The 24,288-nt window shown below is 39.2% G+C and overlaps 1 protein-coding gene across 3 annotated transcripts; it reads left to right on the forward strand.

Annotated features, from left to right (window-relative positions):
* The first annotated feature begins 522 nt into the window (after positions 1–522).
* Positions 523–19,831, forward strand: LOC127001803 (NECAP-like protein CG9132). Of its 3 annotated transcripts, none has more exons than XM_050867004.1 (5): positions 523–726; positions 9,507–9,712; positions 9,870–10,078; positions 11,512–11,780; positions 12,742–14,373. In XM_050867004.1, exons 1-5 carry the CDS (start codon positions 641–643, stop codon positions 12,773–12,775), a joined length of 804 nt encoding a protein of 267 aa, XP_050722961.1. In that variant the 5' UTR covers positions 523–640; the 3' UTR covers positions 12,776–14,373. The 3 variants fall into 3 exon arrangements, with proteins under 3 accessions (XP_050722961.1, XP_050722960.1, XP_050722962.1); XM_050867003.1 differs by lacking the exon at positions 12,742–14,373 and adding an exon at positions 17,680–19,831 and having other exon boundaries at positions 526–726; XM_050867005.1 differs by lacking the exon at positions 12,742–14,373 and adding an exon at positions 17,680–19,831 and having other exon boundaries at positions 528–726; positions 9,888–10,078.
* The last annotated feature ends 4,457 nt before the right edge of the window (positions 19,832–24,288 follow it).

The following is a 24,288-nucleotide window of genomic DNA, read 5'->3' on the forward strand; positions in this document are numbered from 1 at the left end:
ACACCTCTCCTCCCGAAACTGACCTATCTTTTGGCCACTCTTCTTGACTCTTGTAGGAGCAGTGAGTAGCGGGCTTTTTTTTTCATTATTGTTTCCCCCTTTTTTTTTTTTGCCCTTGAACTGTTTCCTCTACTGTAAAAAAAACATTAATTAATTTTCTTCAACTTCGCAAGCTACGTACTCCTTAGTCTGCACTCCGCACTCTGAGTCTGTGATTCTGTGATGTGTAAAATATATCCGCCACATCCTGTCTGTGTGTGGTCCGGATGCGGATATTAATTCATCACAAATGCGGATGAAGATGCGCATGTTTAATTTTTGAAAACTGTGGATGCGGGTGTGGATGCGGATGCGAAAAATTATGCGGATGTTTCGAGGATGCGGATGCGGATGCGCGGACATCCGATACATGATTAAAAAAGCGATACGGGGCAAAAGAAGAGTGGGAGTGCAATAGAGTTCACTTTAGCCACTAGTGAGAAAAGATAAAGATATAGTAATGCAAAGTGTGTGAATAGACAGAAGAGGATGAAGAGGAGGAGGAGGAGGAGGAGCTACGGACGGAACGATACAAAGCGACAGGGGTCAAAGGAAGAAGAAGAAGCGTGAGTGTCCAGCTGTGCAGACTCCAGCAGGCACAATGGACGACTACGAGAGTGTCTTACTGGTGAAGCCCGAGGTGTTTGTCTACAGGATACCTCCCCGCTCCTCCAACAGGGGCTACAGGTACTGACCCACGGCATCCTCCCGCGGCCACGGCGAAGATGCTCTGAAGGTGGTGCTTGGCGGTGCTGGGGGGCGTTGCTGACGGGAACATGATGGCCTTGTACGTCTGTTTATTTCCTCTTGAGTCCACGAGAGTCCTTCAGGGTGGGAGATTATTGACAGAAAATTGACATAGATCTCCAGAGCGCACTTTATTACTGGCCTGTGCTGGGGGGCGTTGCTGACGGGAAACATGATGGCCTTGTATGTGTCTTTATTTTCCCTTGAGTCCACGAGAGTCCTTCAGGGTGGGAGAAACTGACATTGACCTCCTGAATAAACTTTACTTTATTATTGGCCTCTGCTGGGGGGCGTTGCTGACGGGAAACATGATGGCCTTGTATGTGTCTTTATTTTCCCTTGAGTCAACGAGAGTCCTTCAGGGTGGGAGATTATTGACAGAAAATTGACATAGATCTCCAGAGCGTACTTTATTACTGGCCTGTGCTGGGGGGCGTTGCTGACGGGAAACATGATGGCCTTGTATGTGTTTATTTTCCCATGAGTCAACAAGAGTCCTTCAGGATGGGAGAAACAGACATAGACCTCCTGAATAAACTTTATTTTATTATTGGCCTGTGCAGGGGAGCGTTGCTGACAGAAAAATTATTGCCTTGTAAGTGTATTTATTTCCCCATGACTCCATGAATCTACAAGAGTCCTTCAGGGTGGGAGAAAATTGGGTAATTCTATATAATTCATCCATGTCACGTGCAATAACGAAACTGGCATATTATGTAGAACACACTATGGCCTTGCCATATATCTATAAATCTTTTGGGGGATGAGTCTGATATGGATGTAATAGCTCCGAAAATGTGATGTGCTGTGTAGGGTGGCTTCGATTTTCTAAGTCCATTGTTATTGTTTCACTCGAGGCTCTATAGACAGACTCAGCCTCATTGCTGCCTTGCAGTGCACCATACAAACTAGTTCCTAAGTCAGTAATATCCAGAATACACATGGATCATTACGATTTTGGACATAAAACAGCCGTCACGAGTTCTATGCTATTTTCTTCTCTACATTTAAGCAAATAATGGCACAAATATTTGTATTTTATAATTTTAAACGATTATACTCATGATGTATTACTACGCGGGGTGTATCGTGCTGCCACGTAGCACAGGAGCAGCCAGTCTTCCCCCGGGCCACCATTCTGAATGGATACACTGACACTCAACTCTTCTTTAGTCTCCTCAAATCAATCTACTTCACCTGTCAGAAAGTGTTAACTGATTATTTAGCCTCTTTATTGGTATCCCTCAGGAGGCACCTCGCGCGATATTGCGCCGTCAAATAACCCAAACCAACTCCTTTGAATACCACCATATGCAAAGTGACACGGGTATGTCATATTGGATGCGCTGTACACTTAACACTCAACCGCCTAGAGATCGTTATATTGAGAGCCTGGGAACCAATGGGGAATCTGGGTTGTGGATATGAGAAGGCAAATTGACTGAAATATGGGCCTCCAAAATTTCCTTAAAATCGGGAAAAGGTAATTGTGGAGATTCACTACGCGCCTCCAAAATACGATATTATGCCTCCATATTATACTTAACCCGTACAGTGTCGTCTTTTGTCATCGATAGGGGTCATGCCAGGTTGCACTTTTTTCGTATTTTTATTTTATTTGCCCCTTAAAATGTAAAAAAAAAATACAAATTATTTGATATATATATTATTTATATGCGAGGAATGGAACCCTAGATTGTTCGTTGTCTTATTTTTCTCCATCTCAGAGCTGACGATGTCATATCAGGAAAGGGAAATTTATCTTTAAATTTTTTTAGAGCCTATATTCTTTCCATTATAAACACTTCTCACTACCCTAAAGCGTGAGTAATGTATAAGTACTTCTTTACATCACAGAAACCTAAAAAAATAAACAGGAATTGTAAGTACAAGAAAATGATTGGATGCGCATCAGGCAGCACCGCTCGCTTCAAGGCCATCTGTACTACAACCGTAGTTCACAAAGTTCAACAAAACACTGTGAAGCTTCCGACAATAAGTTTTCATTTCCGATTACTCTGAACCATAATTTACAATTCCACATGCCTTACTGATTATAGAATAAAGGAGTAATTACCTAGAAGAAAGTAACTTTTCTTCTTGTATAATGATTTTTGTTGGAATGCGGACAAATGTACAGAAAGGCCCTTTAACATCCATTTAAAAATACGAAGACTTGTCAAATTATTCCTCTTTACTGTCAATGAACAATGTTACATACACAAACAAAAATAAAGGGCGTATAAGCCCTCAAAAGAGCTTGCGTATATATACGTACTAAACACTTCCCTAAGAGGTACGTATATGTACGTACTAAACACTGTACAGGTTAAGGGACGAAATACATGTCTCTTAACCATAATATGAAGGCGGAAAAACTTAAAAGTAAAGAAAAAGTGGTAAAGGTAGTGAAAAGGCATATTATACATACGTGCGCTGTTTTGGTGTTGGCGGCAGTGGCAGTGTTGCCAACGATCCAGTTAGCAATGGTACACTAGGTTAGCGATGGTACGTTTAGTTAGCACTTAGCCCACGCATGCGAGACCAGGTCCACCATGCGTGTTTTTTTTTTTTTTTTTTTTAGAACACTCACCTTTACTAATACTATACCCGGCCCAAACCTTCACAAAACCCTTTGGGTAAAGGTGCGTGTTCTAAAAAGAAAAAAAAAGAAAAAATAACCACGCATGGTGGACCTGTCTCACATGCATGGGCTAATCGCTAACTAAACGTACCATCGCTAACCTAGCGTACCATTGCTAACCGGATCGTTGGCAATGCTGCCACCGGCGCCGGCACCAAAACAGCACGCTTATGTATAATATGCCTTTTCACTACCTTTACCACTTTTTCTTTACTTTTAAGTTTTCCTGCCTTCGTATTATGGTTAAGGGACATGTATTTCATCCCTTAAGTATAATATGGAGGCATAATATCGTATTTTGGAGGCGCATAGTGAATCTCCACAATTACCTGGGAAAAATCCTTAGTCGCGAAACTTTGAGGAAAGTTTCCTAAACATATTGTCTTTCAATCCACCATATTCGAACAGTGAAATGGACGTGTACGTCACATGGAATGCGCTTATTTGGCGCCTCGTGGGCGCATCAAGCTGTGACAAGCACACGTCTCCAATATTGCCCCCACGAGAATAATAACCTTTCCAAGGTCACACATACTGTTGCACTTCTCTAGTTTTACTTGCGCATCATACATGTGGGGGGGTCGAGGGGGGCAAAACCCCCCCGTCAGCTGTTAGGTTATAAAATTCGGTTGGAATAGTTTAAATATATTCGAGATGCGGTGTGGGCCGTCGAAAATTACCCAGGTACGCAACGTGGGACAGAGTGGGGCGGCGGTGGCCACTATGCTGGGCATCTACCTAATGACACGGCTGACACTCGTCAACAGACCGGCCGCGGCGGCTGCTAGGTTATATTGGAATAAATTACAAGAGTGTGCGTTTGGGATTTTCCCTACTTTCGAGACTAGGGAATTTTCCTTAATTTAGGGATTTTTCTAGGGAAATTTTGGAAGCCTATTTTTCAGTGATTTTGCTTTCCCCCCCCCTCAAACCCTGGTTCCCCACAGGTCCCCAGGCTTGTGTTAGGGGGTAGGGGGGACTGGAGTGGCGGAGGGGGAGGCAGACTTCTTGCGAAGAATTACCATATGGGTATTTATGTGTCTTTATTCCTGTTTCTTCGCTGCATGCGTGTCCGTGACTTCTGTGTTGACTGTTATCAGAGTGTATTGCAATGATAGGGTTTTACGGGGTCATGTAGAAGGTTGTTTGGCCCGGAAGCTGCTGCTGCACCTGCCAGCTATCGAGACTCGGCAACGCCTGGCGGTACCATTTTTCTCTTATCTTTATCAGTTTTCCACCTTCAGTTTATCTTTTAATTACCTCTTTTAGCTTAGTTTTCTTTCACATTTTTCTTGACTTCATTTTCCTCATTACATTTTCTCATCTTTAATTGCCTCATCTTCGCATGCCACCTCATTTAACCCTCTCTGAAGGTTAACCATGGGCCTTGTGTGCGGGTGGCCACCACATCTGCACCTCTCCCCGAGGCAGCCCTCCAAACAAAAAGAGGGGCTAGGGGCTCTTTCTCCTTTAGAATGCAGGGGTTCTGTAGGCTTTCTCTTGCTCCCTTCTTTGATGGCAGGCTCACCTGATTTTTTATTTATTTATTTATTTTTTTTACTGTAAAGGAAACTGCTCAAGGGTAAAAAACAAAAAAAAAAAAAGAAAACAATAATGAAAAAAAGGCTGCAAATCACTGCTCATATAAAAAGAGTTAAGAGGAGTGGTCAAAAGAGAGGTCAATTTCGGGAAGAGAGGTGTTCTGATACTCTCCTCTTGAAAGAGTTCAAGTCATAGGCAGGAGGAAATACATATGAAGGAAGATTGTTCCAGAGTTTACCTGCTTGAGGGATGAAAGAGTGTAGATGCTGGTTAACTCTTGCATAAGGGATTTGGACAGTATAGGGATGAGCTTGAGTAGAAAGTTGTGTTCAGCGGGGCCGTGGGAGGGGAGGAGGCATGCAGTTAGCAAGTTCAGAAGAGCAGTCAGCGTAAAACTATCGATAGAAGATAGGAAGAGATACAACATGGCGATGAAATTTAAGAGGTAGAAGACTGTCTGTCTGTAAGTTGATGAGACGAAGGGCCTTAGACTCTACTTTGTCTTAAAGAGCTGTGTGAGTGGAACCCCCCCCACACATGAGGTGCATACTCCATACGAGGATGGACAACCATTGTATATGGATAGCAACTACTATGCAGGGGAAAAGAACTGGCAGAGATGGTACAGAATGCCCAACCTCGAGGAAGCTGATTTAGTGAGAGAAGAGATGTGAAGTTTCCAGTTAAGATTTTGAGTTTAGGATAGACCGAGGATATTTAATGTAGAAGAAGGTGATAGCTGAGTGTTGTCGAAGAAAAGGGGAAAGGTGTTTGGAGGATTGCATCAAGTTGATAGGTGGAGATGTTGAGTTTTTGAGGCATTGAAGGACACAAGGTTCCTTCTGCCCCAATCGGAAATGATAGGAAGGTCGGAGGTTAAGCGTTCTGCGGCCTCCAGTCTGGAGTCTTGTAATTCCTGTTGAGAGGGTCTTTTGCTGAAAGAAGTTGAATAATGCAAAGTAGTGTCATTTGCATACGAGTGGATAGGACAGTTAATTTTGGAAAGATCATTGATAAATAACAGGAAGAGAGTGGGTGATAGGACAGAGCCCTGCAGAACACTACTATTGATAGGTTTAGGGGAAGAACAGTGACCATCTACCACAGCAGAGATAGAACGGTCATAAAGGAAACTAGAGATAAAGGTACAGAGAGAGGGATAGAATCCATAGGAGGGTAGTTTAGAAAGCAAAAAGTTATGCCAGACTCTTATTAAAAGCTTTCAATATGTCTAGCGCAACTGAGAAAGTTTCACCGAAACGGCTAAGAGAAGATGACCAGGAGTCAGTTAAGAAGGCAAGGAGATCACGTGTAGAATGACCCTTGCGGAACCTATATTGGCGATCAGAAAGAAGGTCAGAAGTGAATAGATTCTTATGAATCTTCCGGTTAAGGATAGATTCAAAAGCTTTAGAAAGACAGGAAAGTAAAGCCATAGGACAGTAGTTTAAGGGGTTGGAGCAGTCACCCTTCTTAAGCACAGGCTGTAGGCCTATGTAGGCATATTTCCAGCAGGAAGGAAAGGTAGATGTTGAATGGCAGAGATGAAAAAGTTTGACCAGGCAGGGTGTCAGCATGGAAGCATAGTTTTTAAGGACAATAGGAGGCACTCTATCAGGCCCATAAGCCTTCTGAGGGTTGAGGCCAGAGAGGGCATAGAAAACATCATTCCTAATGAATCTTATTATCAGGCATAGTGGAGTCAGAGGGAGGATGAGTAGGAGGAATATGCCCAGAATCGTCCAGAATGGAGTTTCTAGAGGAAGTTTGAGTGAAGAGTTCAGCCTTAGAGATAGATGTGATGGCAGTGCTGCCATCAGGGTTAAGGAGAGGAGGGAAAGATGAAGAAGTGAAATTGGAGGAGAAATTTTTGGCCAATGCAAGATGGCGCCATTATAAACACTCGCCTGCGCCAGAACGGGCTGGGCCGACCATCAGGCCCCACCTGGAAGAAGCCTTGGGCCGACCATCAGGCCCCACCGGGAAGATGCCTACCGGCGCAATAGGCAACAACGTAAAAAAAAAAAAAGAAAAAAAAAAGGTGCCAGAAGTCTCTAGAAGAATTAGAGAGAGCAAGGTTGTGGCACTTTCTGTTAATGAAAGAGTTTTTGGTAAGTCGCCAGTCGGAGAATAGATTTGGCACGATTCCAGGCAGCAATGTAAAGATCATGATTAGCAGGAATGTGAAGGCAGATGCATTGAGGGAGGCTGCTGTGTGGTCAAGCCCCCCCACCAGAACCAGATAGAGGTCATAGTGTGAGGCTCCACCCTGACGTATACTTTTTATTTATATATTTACTTTATATACTATATATATTTTTTTTCATTTATTTATTCATTTACTTATCAGTTTATTTATTTACTCATTCATTCACTTATTTTTATTATTTTTGTTGAGTTTAAGGTGTTATGAGGAGAGCTTGTAGGCTCAACCAGCCCAGATCAGGAGTTAAACTGACTGTTAGTGGTGGGCAGGGGGGGACATATCCCCGGAGAGGTTAAATCCTCCAGCTACTTGTAAATAGTTTTTAAGTGCAAGGGCCACTTGGTATATGAAAAAATCCTTAGATTCTCCAATCATTCATAGCTTTTGTAATTCTGAAACTGATGAAAGCAGGATACATGCAGTATGAATCCAGGGAGTTTTGAGTTCAGCTTTTCTCTTTACAAATTGAATCTTTCACAAATGAAGTAAGTATAATAGCTAACCACTGAACACTATCAAATACCTTCTGTATTGAGGGAGAAAAAGTATATACTGCAGGCTTCTGTATTGAAAGAGAAAAAATATATACTGCAAGTTCCTGACACTCTTTGTGTTTGCAGGAGAGGTGCTTGCTATAGACATACATAATATGAATATAGATTTGAAAAAAAAACTAAGTGTAAACATTAATGTAGGGGCCACATGTATCCCCTAACAAATATTCAAGAAATAGTACCATTTCACCTTTTAATATTCTACCTATCTAACTAATAAGTGTGTTGCCTTCAGCTTCAATCCTCTGTTTTTATTATTTTACTATCCAGTGCGTTTCATAGTTGCTAGGGTTACGCAACATAAGGTTAAATTATTATGAGGTTTATTCACATTCTGTTGGTAATGGTAGTGAGCTTACTGAAGTTAAGTAACAATATTATTGACAACTCATTATTCTGTTGGTAATGGTAGCGAGCTTATTGAAGTTAAGTAACAATAGTATTTACAGTTCATCATTCTGTTGGTAATGGTAGCGAGCTTTTACCGAGTTACCTTACAATACTGATTACAACTCATCATTCCAATCACCAGTAGGGCATACTCATCACAGAACATTTCATAACATATACATAGATTAGCCCTGGCCATAGCTAACAAAACTACCCTAGTCAAGTTTCTATGGTGCATAAAATGTCTCCCTTCAACCACCAATCGATATGTGTTCACAAAGATGATCATGGGGGCAAGGTATTCATGTGGGGTTAAGATACCAAAGGGGTGATCATAAGCCCACATAAAAGGGGATGTTCACGTACTACATAGTAGCACACAACAAGTGAGGTACCAGCTCAGTCAGTATGCTAGGGAACCTGTGGGGTGAGGTTGAGGCGGTGTGTGTCAATTCAACTCAAGTAACATTAACATTGTATCAAGATAACACACTAACAAGCTGGGTCCCTAGGAGCTGGGTTCAACGTACCTGTGGGGTGAGGTTGAGGCGGTGTGTGTCAGTTCAACTCAAGTAACATTAACATTGTATCAAGATAACACACTAACAAGCTGGGTCCCTAGGGGCTGGGTTCAACGTACCTGTGGGGTGAGGGAGACTCGCTCACACCGTCGGCTTCTCACCTCCCCCCACTGCCCGCGGGCTAGCCAGAGGCTAGTGAACGCATTTATCGGTGGTTTAGTTAACATACAACTGGCCTGTTCCACCAGTTCAGATGGAGTTCCGAAGCAACTGGTTCTCTTACTTAATATTGGTGAAAAATTTGGCTCGTCCCTCCTCCGTGAAAAAAACTAACTAATGATCACTCGGCACTTTCGGCTGAGGTGTAGTCACGCCACCAGCTCCACATCTGGTTCGTCTGTCTGTCTTGCAGTTCGTAACCACCTGATTCACGAGCAACACATCAGTTATTACAGGTTATTGATTTCTCAGTTTTCCCTGCATTACATGAGGACCATACGCCCAGGGCCGTATCACTTCACTCACTTGCAGCCTATACCCCCGACGATCCTCCCGAGCAAGTTGAGCTGTTGATTTGATATGCCCTTATAAATAAAGTATGTTGGTGTGTTCTGCCTGATAGTAGATGGTCTGATAATGTCCCTCACTTATCATGCAGCTTCTTAATAATGATTAATCTTTCATGTTAAAGAAATCTTACTGAATTTGTTTGGTTCTTTTGGGAAAAAAAGTTTGACCCTTAGAGAGTGTCTTTCCAATATCTGCCTGTATCATCAGCTGAACTAACATTGTAAACACTACCTCTGAATTCAGTAGTGCTTTACCTTTAATATTGGTTAAAAAAAGTCACTGCTTTGCTACAGAGCTGCCGACTGGAACCTCGGGGCTCCTGACTGGACTGGTCGGATGCGACTGGTGAACCGCAGTGACGGGTGCGTCATCAAGCTGGAGGACAAGGTGACGGGGGAGCTGTTTGCCAAGTGCCCCATCGACAAGTACCCTGGAGTGGCCTTAGAGGCCGTGACTGACTCCTCGAGGTACTTTGTTCTCAGGATACAGGATGAAGGAGGTGAGCAAAGCCATTGTTAATTTTCTGTTACAACTTTTGTAGAGATATGTTAGTATGATGAAATAGGTATTTTTTATTATTCTTTGTTCTGTTTTTAGGATTAAGACCTTTTTTATATGGGCTAACTGCTGAGTAATGTTGTCCTTACATCCTATAGTCATTGGTGATGTTGCAGGGAGGGCAGCATTCATTGGTGTGGGATTTGGTGACCGATCAGACAGCTTTGACCTCAATGTTGCACTCCAAGACCATTTCAAGTGGGTAAAGAAGGAAGAAGAAGCTGAAAAAGAGAAAGAAGAAGGAAAACCCAACCTGGACCTTGGCTTCAAGGATGGAGAAACTATCAAGATCAACATGAAGATAACTGTAAGTAGGGAATTTCTGTAATTGCTTCATGTGTCCTGTTCAGTTCAAAAGATCTTATTATGAAGAACATTATATTATTATTATTATTATTATTATTATTATTATTATTATTGTCTCCGTCAACAAAGTTGGGAGGAGGTTATATTTTCGGTCCGGTCAGTATGTTTATTTATTTATTTATTTGTTTGTTTGTTCGTGAGCAGTCTCCTGTGCACAATTTTGCGGATATCTCAACCAATTTTTCAGGGAAGCTTCGTGTCCATCCAGAATAGAACCCATTAAATTTTTTATGTCAAAGGTCGCACAAAACGTCAGATTGGCCATAACTTTGGTTCTCATCATCGTAGAGACTTCAGACTTGGATCATATTTTAGCTCATGGAAAGACGCACCTTGCATGGCCTTGGCTTTGACCTTTGACCTTGACCTTGAAAAGTTCACCCAAGTTCAAAGTTTCCAAAAAAATAGAATTTCATCAAATTTTTAAATAAATGCTTCCATATGATGCATAGGATCACATTCGATGCCCAGACCATTTTTCAGGACAATCTTTGGTGGAGGTGTGCACTCTCCGAGTGCTATGCGTCTAGTTGTTGTTGTTATTATTATTATTATTATTATTATTATTATTATTATTATTATTATTATTATTATTATTATTGAGATCCATGAAAGGGCAGCAAGGGGAAAAAATATAAAGACTTGAGGGATTGGTGTTGGGAAATTGAACTATATTCAACTTTGTTCCACTCTGTAACTGCAGCATTACTGGTGCTTGTTATATTAGACAAGACATTTGACTTGATTATAATGAAATTGACGATTTTTTTCTTGAATTGAAATTCATAACACTCTTAGTGGATTTCAGGCATGAAAGTATAGGAAGTGTTTCTTTTGAAAACTTGATCAACAAAAATTCCCTGTCATAGCTGTTTGCTAAACTAATGCTTTACATTCTTAGGCCATGTCCATCACGTTTGTGAGTTTTCAAGTCACGTGGATGTACTGTAGTCAAATTTCTGAGTACCAACAATAAGGTTTGCTCACTATAGTCTGTGCCTCTGTAGTGTAGTGATTAGTGCACCTAGCTACAGATGTGTGGGGCTGGGTTCAAATCTCGCCTTGGGCAGTCAGCGTGCAGCCCATCCTTACTATTGGGCTGGTCAGTGAATAGATATCTGAGGAAGGTAAACTGTGGTAACTCAGATGTTTTAGATGCCCTGTGTACCAGGGTAATGGGTTTTAAACAGCACAGGGCCAATGAGATGGGGATGAGCATCACAGCCATGCATGTATACCCACAATTTTACCTATAAAAGATGGACTTGTAAGTTTAGCCCAGAGGAGCTTAAAGTGTATTGCTTTCTGCAGTGGAAAATTTGTCTTTGAAATTTTTTTTCTTCTTTTTTTTCTGAAGTGATGTTGATCTTTCAGAAAAAAGAGGGTCAGGAGGGAACCAATCGGCCCAAGCCCAAGGCTGGCAGTGCTGGTGGAGGCCTGCTGCCTCCTCCACCTGGAGGGGTGAAGCTGGCACCTCCTCCAGCTCCAGTGGCAGCCTCCAAGATTGGCTCAGGGAGCAATATCGATATCTTGGGAGACCTATCCAATTCCCCCACTCACTCGGACAGTAAGCCAGCAGCTGCAGGCTGTGGAGAGTCCTGGGGAGATTTTGCCAGTGCTCCTGCCAAGCCACAGCCAGCAAGGTGAGTCCCCTGCATGTAAACTCTTCTAGGTAAACTATTGTAGACTATTCTAAAATTTTGACGACTCTACTTTGGAAATAGATGCATTATTTTTTTCCTAAAATATTAAAGCCAGTGTTCTTGTAATCCTTAAACCTTAATATATTTTCATCATTGCTGTACCACAGGGTATTCTTGCCGCAATCCCATCGCAGTTTACAGGTTAAATGATAAGTTTCTACTAATGAAGCTGAATGTTGTTCACTTTATTTAATTCCTTAATGAACATCTGGGAAGGTTTGACTCAATTTTGAGGGTGTGATTGAAACATGTACACTGTTGAGTTTCATGCCACACATTTTATGCTCAGACTTCTATTTTTACTTCCAATGTGAAGAATCTGGCTCTTATTTGTATTAAAAGTCAGCTCCCAATTATCAGATCAACCTGAATATCTTTACAAATCTTCTTGGAGGCCTTCCTAATCTGTAATAACCCATTCATGGTTACCTATGTTACAATGTGTGTACTCCCCCTGGTCACGAAAAATGGAAAACAAATTTTTTTGGCCTAATGAACCCAAAAATATCTTCACATAAAGAAAATAACATGGAAATTTCCTCCTTACCTTATTTTAAATGCCCCCCCCGGCATTTAACTGGCATCTGTGGCGCGGCGCTGCCAGACGTAATCTCACCATCGAGATATTATTTTCAACTCCTCTATCAATTGTTTTTCTTTTGCACAACACTACATTCTTATGATATTGTATCCTATAAGAACACAACTAGTCTCAAAATAGTAATTATGAATGGGAAACATAAAAAGGAAATGTGGCATAACAATTGTTTCCTTTTGTACAACACTACATTCTTATGATAGTGTATGACTAGGCTATAAGAACACAATTAGTCTCAAAATAGGCTAGTAATTCTGAGCAGGAAACATAAAAATGAAATGTGGCATAACACATGATCTACAGGATCGGCGGGAAGGCGTCTGTCTGGCTGGAGTGAGACCACGGGCGGGTGGGGGAGTCACTCTTGGACGAGACGCATTGCTTTCATCTTCACTTGATGAACTCCGACGTCTTGCCATCTTCGTTCTGCCACCACGTGGTGGATATAATCACCTAGAGGTAGAAGGAGGTGGAGAAGATAGTTGAGTAGGTGATGGTCTAGAGCATATGTTTGAGGAGTAGTCAGCTGCTGCTGTGTCTGCTGGATAATATTCAGATCCACTTGCTGATTGGCTTTCTTCACTTTCTTGAAAAACATAATCTTCATCTTTATCACTATCATCTATTGTATATTCACTGTCAGTATCACCCTCCTCTTCATTGAAATGAAGCTGAATTTGCTCATCAGTGAGAGCGCCGAATCGACATCTACGTGCCATACTGTATAAGCATGCTCTGAACCAATAAAACTGCCGTGCATGAAGTCATCACTCGAGAAAAGATGCCTGAGACTTCAATAAACGTAATTATAAACCGCTAGAGGTATTTCATTCATGTGGAAAAAAAAAAAATAATAAAACGTCATATGACGTGGTTGACCAGAGGGAGTGACAACATTAACACGTCAGGTGATGTGGTTGACCACGAACGGGTTAAAAGTCAGCTCCCAATTATCAGATCAAGCTGAATAACTTTACAAATCTTCTTGGAGGCCTTCCTGTCTTGGTCTAAGAGGATAGGAGTTACCAATCTTTGTCTTATCAACAAATTTAGTTATGAAATTATTGATGTCAGTACTGGCCCTAGAACAGAGCCAGTGACTCCTCCGAGCAAGTCTCCATGCAGACATTTTTCCCATATAAACTACTTTCCCGGGGGAGGATCCCTAGTTCTTCATCTTATGTTTGGAGGGCCAGGGGGATGCCATTAGGGCACCTGCCTGAAGAAGCAGGTCTGGGGCAAATCTTTGGAGGGTTCTGCTGGTAGGCACCTGGAACATCTATTCGATACTCCACTAAAGAGATTATTCTAAAGTGAGCTTTCAGTCCTGGGAAGGTTTTGGGATTCAGTCGAACAAGCTGCCAGTACAAAATATAGTCTTAATTGGTTGTTATGTTTTACTTTCCAACCTTTTACGATACTTTTACTGCTTTGCTCAGTGGCAGTATCATAATCAATGAGGTTCATCCGAGGTGCGTCTTTGCTGCCTATGCGTAGAGCTCCCTTGTTTAGGGTATTGGGAAAGGAGCAATACGGCTACCCTCTGACTGGGAAGGTAGCCTACTCCATCCTCACCTTCATGTGGTGCGCACCGTTAGTATACCCTGCGGGGTAGAACTAACGGGAAGGGGGGCAGTGACCATCAGCTGCTTTGTTTTAATCCTTTTAGCCTTGACAAGGAGCAAGTCTCCATAACACCACATTGGACTGGCCACCCATTGGTGGGCTCTAATACTTTTATCGCGTTTTTAGAGGCAGGAGCGATGGCCAGAGGGCGGCAGAAGAGAAAGGAATGTATGAGACTGGTGTCTATTAATGTGAATGGTTTAGGTGGTGAGGAAAAGAGGAGAGTGATGATTGAAAATTTTGTAAATGGTAGGGTGGATGTGTTGGGAGTGAGCGAAACACATATTCGAGGAACTGGTGTGAGTGATGGTAGAGAGGGTACGTGGGAGGGTGTGCCTGGGGGGGGGGGGTTGTACGGACGGGGATAGATGAGAAGTCTAGAGGCAGGAGTAAGGAAGGATGTGCTATTGTGATGTCTGAAAGAGTGTGGAATGGTGTGACTGATTATGGTTGGAAGGGATCAAGAATTGTGTGGGTGAAAGGAAAAGTAGGTTTAGAAAAGTATGCATGGGTGTGTATTTATGCACCAGTAAATGTGAAAAGTAAAAAAGGACTGAGAGAAAGGAAAGCTTTTTGGGAGGAAGTGAATGCATGTTTGAAGAGTTTTGAGAAAGAAAGGAAACTTATTATGATGGGAGATATGAATGCTAAAGTGGGTGATGAATGTGTGATAGATGTGGTGGGAAAATGGGGGATACCTGGGAAGAATGAAAATGGAGAGTGCCTGGTGGATGTCTGTGCTGAGAGGGGAATGTTCCTAGCGAACACCTTCTTTCAGCACAAGAATATCCACTGATACACATGGAGGAGGGGAGAAGATAATGAGCAAAAAGGATTGATTGATTATGTGGCAGTAGATGAAAGGCTTAGAAAAGAAATTTGTGATGCAAAGGTAGTAAGAGGAATGTTCGATGGATCTGACCATCTTGCAGTGCTGGCAAATGAAAGAAAAGTGGGTGTTTGAAAAGAAAGGTGAAGTAAAAAAAGGAAATACTGAAGATAGAAAAGTTACAGGAAAAAAAAATAAAAGATGAGTATAACTGTGAAATGGCAGAGGCCTCAAGTGAAAAATGGGAAAGTGTAAAAGATAATACAAATATTGAAAAAGTTTTTGAACATTTAAAGAAATAATGGTAACTACAACAAAAAAAAGTGTTAGGGATGAAAGTGGTGAGAGATGAAAAATGAAAAGGAAATTCATGGTGGACAGAAGAGATAAGGAGGATAGTAAAAGAGAAAAGGGAACTTTTTAAGAAAACTCAAGAAAAAAATGTGGCTGAACAAGTAAAAAGGGAAAGGAAAAAGAAATATAGAGAATGCAAAATGAAATTAAAACAAGCAATAAAAGAAAGTAAGAAGAGAGTTGATGAAGACTTTGGAAAAAGACTAAGTGAAAAACATAAAGGGAACAGGAAATCATATTGGAAAGAAGTAAAAAACGAAAGAAATGCAGAAAATATCTCCTCAAGGAAAATAAATGAAGTTATGGATGAGAATGGAAAGATGTTGAAAGACGGGGAAGCTGTGAAAGAGAGATGGAGAGAATATTTCAAAAACTTAATGAATTTTGAGGGTGGACGTCCAGCAGCTGTAACAGCAGCAGTTTTGAGTAGAGGTAGAGGAGGAGTATATAAAGAAAGAAGTATAACCTATGAAGAAGTAAATCAGGCAATAAAAAGATAAAAAAATGGAAAGGCAGCAGGAATTGATGGAATCACAGCAGAAATGTTGCAGTGTGGAGGAGATGTAGTTGTTAAATGGATGGTCAAGATATGTGAAGTAGCATGGTAAAGGGGGGGGGGGGGGTGCCAGCAGACTGGACGAAAGCCATCATTGTCCCAGTTTACAAGGGAAGGGCAGGAGAGGGGAATGTGGGAGCTATAGAGGTATAAATCTCCTGAGTATACCCGGAAAGGTATATGGAAAAGTCATAATAGAGAGGGTGCAAAGACTTACAGAAGAGAAAATCAGTGAAGAGCAAGGAGGCTTCAGGAAGGGAAGGGGATGTGTGGATCAGATATTTGCCTTCAGGATGGTAGTAGAAAAAATAATAGCAAAAGGAAAGAAACTATACGCTGCCTTCATGGATTTGGAAAAAGCTTATGACAGAGTCGATTGGATTGCATTGTGGGATGTTTTAAAGATTTATGGTGTGGGAGGAAAACTGCTTAGTGCAATAAAGTCTTTCTATGAGGATGCATTTGCATGTGTCAAAATTACTGGAGAAACAAGTAAACATTTTGAGATAAAAGTGGGCTTAAGACAAGGGTGCGTCATGTCACCAGGTTATTCAATATTTATATGGATGGTGTCATTAGAGAAATGAAGGGCAAAGTTGGAGAAGTTGGAGTAAGACTGTTTGATGAGGGAAGTAAGCGGGTACTGAATTCGATACTGTTTGCTGATGACACGGTGCTCATTGCAGAAAATGAAAGTGACCTACAAAATTTGGTCATTGTTTATGATAGTGTCTGTAATAGAAGAAAGCTGAAAGTTAATGTCAACAAAAGTAAAGTGATGGTTTGTGAGGGAAGTAGAAGTGAGGTTGTAGATTTTGTATGCCCATATAGAGTGGGAATTGAATGTGAAAAAGAATGCAAAATAATTTTGAATGGTGAAGAAGTGGGGGAGGTCAATGAGTACCTTGGATCAGTTATGTGTAAGCATGGTGGTATGGAAGGAGATAAAAGAGAAAGGGCATTGCAAGGAAGAAGGGTGGTAGGGTCTTTGGGACGAATCATGAATGGCAGAAGTGTGAGCATGGAAGTAAAGGGGGATTTGAGAAATACAATAATAGTACCAACCCTCATATGCAAGTGAAATGTGGGCCTGGAATGAAAGTCAGAGGTCTAGAGTGCAGGCAGTGAAAATGAGTTATTTGAGGAGTGCTTGTGGTGTGAGTAGAATGGATGGAATGAGTAATGAAAGTGTGTACAAGCATTTTGGAATGTGTCACAGGGGTGAAGGGAAGAAGTGTGGAGTGGTGGAAGAAGTGAAGCGACAGACCTTAAAGTGGTTTGGCCACATGGAGCGAATGGAGGAAAGTAAGATGACCAGAAGGGTGTATGTGAGTAAGATAGAGGGAGGGAATGCTAGAGGATGACCTCCAGTGAAATGGAGGGATAGGGTGCAAGAGTATGTTAGGGAAAGATCTTTGAGAAACTTTGAGCAGGCAAGGAGGGAGTGTCTGGATAAAGTTGGAAGCTCTTCTGCCATGGCCATCCCCTGGTGTGAGCTCCTAGGAGCAGGCATCGATGAAATGATGATGATGATGATGATGATGATACTTTCCAACCTTATGTATATTTGCAGTTATAGCAATAGCTTAGGTCTGTTGGTCTTCCAGGTTTTTATAATTATGTTTAGTGTATATCCATGTAAGGACAACAGGTGCAAGCTAATAGGTTGACTTGTAAAGTGTTGCTGCATGCAAGGCCTTACTTCTGTACTCCTGTTTGGACAGAATTATAGACAGACAAGATTAAGTCCAGTGCCATTAATTTTAACAGAAATCTACTTTATGGTGCCTACAATTTAATACTTAATTTTTCATAGATTTTAGGTCATAACTTTGTGTATGAAACACTCAATGATTATGTTTTCCTTTCCCTGCAGTAACCCAGCAAGTGGAGGCTCGGGCAGTGACTGGGTAACATTCTAGAGCCTAGGCTGTGTGGCCCCCCCTTGTTGTCACCCAAGAACCCTATGCATGACAAGTGGTGTTGAGTGTAGATATTACCCCTTGGTACTTCAAGGATGTTTTTCAATTATTACAGTTTATCCTGTAAATAGGATGTTAATTTTTTAATCAACAGCAAGGCCATTGAACTTTACAAGTCTCCCTCTAAATGTCATAATTCTGCTTGAAAATTGACTGCTGTGTAGTCTTGAATGCTCCCAAAGTGCTGTTTGGAAAAATTTATTTTCAATTGGTGATGGAAGTTAATTGGTGGATTAGAGTATAAGCAAATGACAACATGTAAGCAGTTGATGGAATATGACTGATGCACCACAAACATATACATGTGTTCTAATTATTGTGTTCATTCATGTTCATTGGCATTCTTTTGTTAAGATTAATGAATGCATCCTCAGTGGCACACTTCCAGCCTTCAGCCTTCTCACAGGAAAGGCTGAGACTCCATTGTACACCTGGAGGACTTACTTCTAGAATTAAATTTAAACTTTTCATTTCTTGTTCTTGCATTACATACACAGATCCTATTATTTACCTGCATTCATTCAAAGAAGACTGGATAAATAACATGCTTGTTGAAGCCTTGTCTGGAGATACTTTTTTGTGTCTTCTGTTATGATAGGCAGTATTTAAATTGTTTAGCAGAACTAGGAGTACTTATAACACACATCATTATAGGAGCAAAGTATGAAAGTATATATCACTTACATTGTACATGAAACATTGGGAATTTGAAGAGATTAGTTTCATATTCAAAATGAAAGTTTATAGAAAATTTTAATTGCTAAGTATATATTTTTAATGTAGAATCTTCTGTCCTGAGTAATCTACGCCACAAGTGAACAGCTCTCTGTAATACAGTGGCCTCGCATTCATCACAGGAATTTGGGCAAAGATCACATTGCATTGGACAAACAAAAGAACTATTTTTTTTCACAGAATTTCTGAAAAATGCACTCGACCCTCGATTTCCCAGACAAAATCCAGGGTCCAGCAATTGTCAAATGTGTGAGGTCATTTCTGGGAAGTGAAATAGCATCCAGGTAAAAAATCTGGGGTTCGGCTAAGTCTAGCAGTTGTTGGATATGTGCCTCAGGTTATTAGGCAAATCTAAATGGGCTGTCATCTTGTACCTGTTGTATTTTTTTAAATTTTAAAGCAATATGTCATAAGAAATATTTAGTTATGACAGTTTAAGATTTAACTAAGTTTTCATATTGTGTTCAAATTGTCTCATTTTTACTAAAAATATTCCATTTATAGTAAAAAGTTTATCTGAAAGATTGTACAATACATCCAAAAGTTATGGTCTGTAGCTTAACCAGTGTGTATTTGTCTGACAGTTCAGTTTGAGGTGGTGATTGTAGTGCTGGGAGATTTAAGTCACTTCAGATTTATGGCAAGAAGAGAACCTGTTTGTGACTTTTCTCTCAGAACTTTGAATTTCCATTCTTCATAGAAGGTAAGCCTGGAATATTAATGTCCCTTTAGAGAATATAGTAGTAAATTTATTTTTAATCATCTCTGCTAGAGGAGATGTCCCTAATATAATTGGATGAAGAAAGCCGTACTGTGAGGCTTTTCTCCATCGCAGAATAGTAACATTTGGTGCATGTGTAGTGCAATATCTTTCAAAGATAAGCCTTAACCCAGGGAATTTCATGGCTGGCAAGCCTTGTGATGTTGCTGATCAGAAACTTGTTTTCATGGCCACAAGAATTATATTTTTTGTGCAACCAGTTTTGTTTTGTTGTCCATATCCTTAGAAGCTATAGTTGTGCCAGCAGCAAACTGAAGTGTGATGGCAGTGGAAGCCAAAGGTTTTTGAGAAGGTGCAGCACAACTACATTCTCTGTCATATCTTTGGGTGATTGGGACAGTGTGTTGCTGTATTACTGTTTAGTATCACTAGTTGAGCAATGTATACCAATAGTCACTGGTAAGGAACTCAGCCCAGGAAAGGCTGTGCAGGTTCTGGTCTCAGTGTACATAGCCAAACTGAAGAGGGCGAGGGGCTTATTTTTAGTTTGAAGGTTCATGTACAACACGACAATAAAACATCAAAATTTCTCCAATGGTTCAGTAACACCCAAGACTGTGGTAAGATATGAAATGTTAGATTCCCATCAAGGTTGTGAAACTGGAAAAATCTGATGTTAAATTTGAAAAGTATTTTATCAAGTGGTTGCTACCATTTTCAGGTGATATCGTTATTTTGTATCGAATCGAAGAACTTTGATTATTTCTTTCTGTGTCAGTGTAAAAGTGATTTTTAATATATATATATATATATATATATATATATATATATATATATATATATATATATATATATATATATATATATATATATATATATATATATATATATATATATATATATTTCCAGAGCATTTATTTCAAACAAGTCCCTATGCAAATGTATAATTAGGTAATTCAAGTTGATATATAAAATTATGATATGAACTGAAGTACTGTTATTTGCTTCAACTTTGGAACTAGAAAAAAATCAACATATTACTTTATATTACAACCAAGAAAAATTATGTACCTATTTCAACTTGCTTAGTACAGTAATTGAGTAATATTATTCACCATGCCTGCTGTGCATAAGGAAACAAGTTATTGTAATATATCATAAAAAGTATGGAACTAGACAAGTGATTTTTCTCAGTACTTTAAATTAAACACTCTTAAATTGTAATGTAAAAATATTAATTGAGTAATATCCTTCACCATGCCTGCTGTGCATAAGGAAATTTATTGTAATATATCATGAAAAGTATGGAACTAGACAAGTGATTTTACTCAGTACTTTAAATTAAACACTCTTAAATTGTAAATTATAAGTAACAAATTACTAGAAGTATATCCTCTTTAAACAGGAGATGACAGTTGGGCAGTAAACAAAGTTGTAAACTTGAGGGTTACGATATGTCTTTAACTTTGTGGCTCCAGTGTCCAGTAATTAATGAAGATTAAATACATTTACAATTTCTTAATAATCGGCCGATTATTGGTTACTGATTAATCGGTGCAACCTAATATATATATATATATATATATATATATATATATATATATATATATATATATATATATATATATATATATATATATATATATATATATATATATATATATATATATATATATATATATATGTGTGTGTGTGTGTGTGTGTGTGTCATTTTATGAAGCCTTTCATTTATACAGCTTAAACATGTAAAAAAAGCTTTATTTGAGGATTTGTGTATAGTTAAAAGGGTAAGGTGATTCAAAACTTGCAGTGTCAAACCCTTATGAATGTTAATATCTATAGTATATATTATATATATATATTATATCATCATGTGCTCATATATATATATATATATATATATATATATATATATATATATATATATATATATATATATATATATATATATATATATATATATATATATATATATATATATAGATATATAGATATATATAGATATAGATATAGATATAGATATATATATAGATATAGATATATAGATATATAGATATATATATTTATTCATTCATTCATCTTTGACGCCTGCTCCTAGGAGCTCCCACCAGGGGATGGCCACGGCAGAAGAGTTTCCATCTCTCTATCCAGACACTCCCTCCTTGCCTGCTCAAAGTTTCCCATGGATCTTTCACCCCTCTCCCTGACATACTCCTGCACCCTATCTCTCCATTTCACTGGAGGTCGTCCTTTAACATTCCCTCCCTCTATCTCACTCACATACACCCTCCTGGTCATCTTACTCTCCTCCATTCGCTCCATGTGGCCAAACCCTCTTTAAAGTCAGTCGCTTCACTTCTTCCACCACTCCACACTTCTTCCCTTCATCCACATGACACATTCCAAAATGCTCATGCACACTTTCATTACTCATTCCATCCATTCTACTCACACCACATGCACTCCTCAAATAACTCATTTCCACTGCCTGCACTCTAGACCTCTGACTTTCATTCCAGGCCCATGTTTCGCTTGCATATGTGAGGGTTGGTACTATTACTGTATTTCTCAAATCCCTCTTTACCTCCATGCTCACACTTCTGCCATTCATGATACGTCCCAAAGACCCTACCACCTTTCTTCCTTGCAATGCCCTTTCTCTTGTCTCTCCTTCTGTACCACCATGCTTACACATAACTGATCCAAGGTACTTAAACTCATTAACCTCCTCCATTTCTTCACCATTCAAAATTATTTTGCTTTCTTTTTCACATTCAATTCCCACTCTATATGGGCATACAAAATCCACAACCTCACTTCTACTCCGCTCACAAACCATCACTTTACTTTTGTTGACATTTACTTTCAGCTTTCTCCTTTTACATACACTATCAAAAACACTGACCAAATTTTGTAAGTCACTTTCATTTTCTGCAATGAGCACTGTGTCATCAGCAAATAAGATTAAATTCAGCACCCACTTCCTTCCCTCAATGTACATTTTTACTCCAACTTCCCCAACTTTGCCCTTCATTTCTCTCACAACACCATCTATATAAATATTGAACAACCATGGTGACATGACACACCCTTGTCTTAAGCCCACTTTTATCTCAAAATGTTCACTTGTTTCTCCATTAATTTTGACACATTCGGATGCATCCTCATAGAAAGACTTTATTGCATTAAGCAGTTTTCCTCCCATACCATATATCTTTAAAACGTCCCACAATGCCAGCCAATTGACTTTGTCATTAGCTTTTTTAAATCTATGAAGGCAGCGTATATTTTTTTCCTTTTGCTAATATTTTTTATACTACCATCCTGAAGGAAAATATTTGATCCACACATCCCCTTCCCTTCCTGAAGCCTCCTTGTTCTTCACTGATTTTCTCTTCTGTAAGTCTTTGCATCCTCTCTATTATGACTTTGCCATATACCTTTCTGGGTATACTCAGCAGACTTATACCTCTATAGCTCCCACACTCCCCTCTCCTGCCCTTCCCCTTGTAAACGGGACAGTGATTGCTTTCGTCCAGTCTTCTGGCAGCTCCCCCCCCCCCCTTGCCACTTCACATATCTTGACCATCCATTTAATAACTACATCTCCACACTTCAACATTTCTGCTGTAATTCCATCAATTCCTGTTGGCTTTCCATTTTTTAATCTTTTTATTGCTTGATTTACTTCTTCATATGTCATACTTTCTTCTTTATATACTCCTCTACCTCCACTCAAAATTACTGCTGTTACAACCACTGAACCTCCATCTTTAAAATTTATTAAGTTTTTGAAATTTTCTCTCCATCTCTCTTTCACAGCTTCCCCATCTTTCAACATCTTTCCATTCTCATCCATAACTTCATTTATTTTACTTGGGGAAATATTTTCTGCATTTCTTTCATTCTTTACTTCTTTCCAATATGATTTTTTGTTTCCTTTATATTTTTCACTTAGTCTTTTTCCAAAGTCTTCATCAACTCTTACTTTCTTTTATTGCTTGTTTTAATTTCATTTTGCATTCTCTATATTTCTTTTTCCTTTCCCTTTTTACTTGCTCAGCCACATTTTTTTCTTGAGTTTTCTTAAAAAGTTCCCTTTTCTCTTTTACTATCCTCCTTATCTCATATATATATATATATATATATATATATATATATATATATATATATATATATATATATATATATATATATATATATATATATATATATATATATATATATATATATATATATATATATATATATATATATATATATATATATATATATATATATATATATATATATATATATATATATATATATATATATATATATATATATATATATATATATATATATATATATATATATATATATATATATATATATTTGTCAGTTAGTCTGGTATCATTGAAATATCAATATCTAGAAATTTTGTTATATTTCACTAACAACTAAATAATTCCATGAAACATCATGCCTTACTTTATGATTCATGAAAGGGGCAACTTTGATTGTATGAATAAGGAGCTAGTTGATGTGGTAAAATTAGTAATGTACTGCATTATTTCCTGCATCCTGGAATACAAAAATGTACTTGGTGATGAATGCATTAGATTGAAAATACATTTTATTAGTTTTACAGTCAAGTTTCATCCAGATGTTTGTGAACTTTTACACTGCTTCATGTTCTCCATAGTTGCTTAATTTTTTATTTTTTATTTTCTGATGCTTTACATAGAACAATTTTGAACCTGAAATGGGTCTGAGCAGGTCATATCATGCATAGAACTGGTAAGAGATGGACAATGAAAGTAACTGAGTGGCAACCCAGAAATTATAAGAGAAGAAAGGGCAGGCAGAGAACAAAATAGGGTCATACACTATAGCTGTGTGTGGCCGTGATGCTCATCTCCATTGCATTGGCCCTGGAGCCTGTGGTGGGTAAGAACCCATTACCCCTGGACACGGGGGCAGTGTGACATCCTGGTTACCACAGTTTACCTTCCCCAAGTTTCTTCAGGTACCCATTTATCAACCAGCCCAAAAGGGAGGATGA

This window comes from Eriocheir sinensis, chromosome 21, assembly GCF_024679095.1.
Source record: "Eriocheir sinensis breed Jianghai 21 chromosome 21, ASM2467909v1, whole genome shotgun sequence".
Classification (NCBI taxonomy): Eukaryota; Metazoa; Arthropoda; class Malacostraca; order Decapoda; family Varunidae; genus Eriocheir; species Eriocheir sinensis.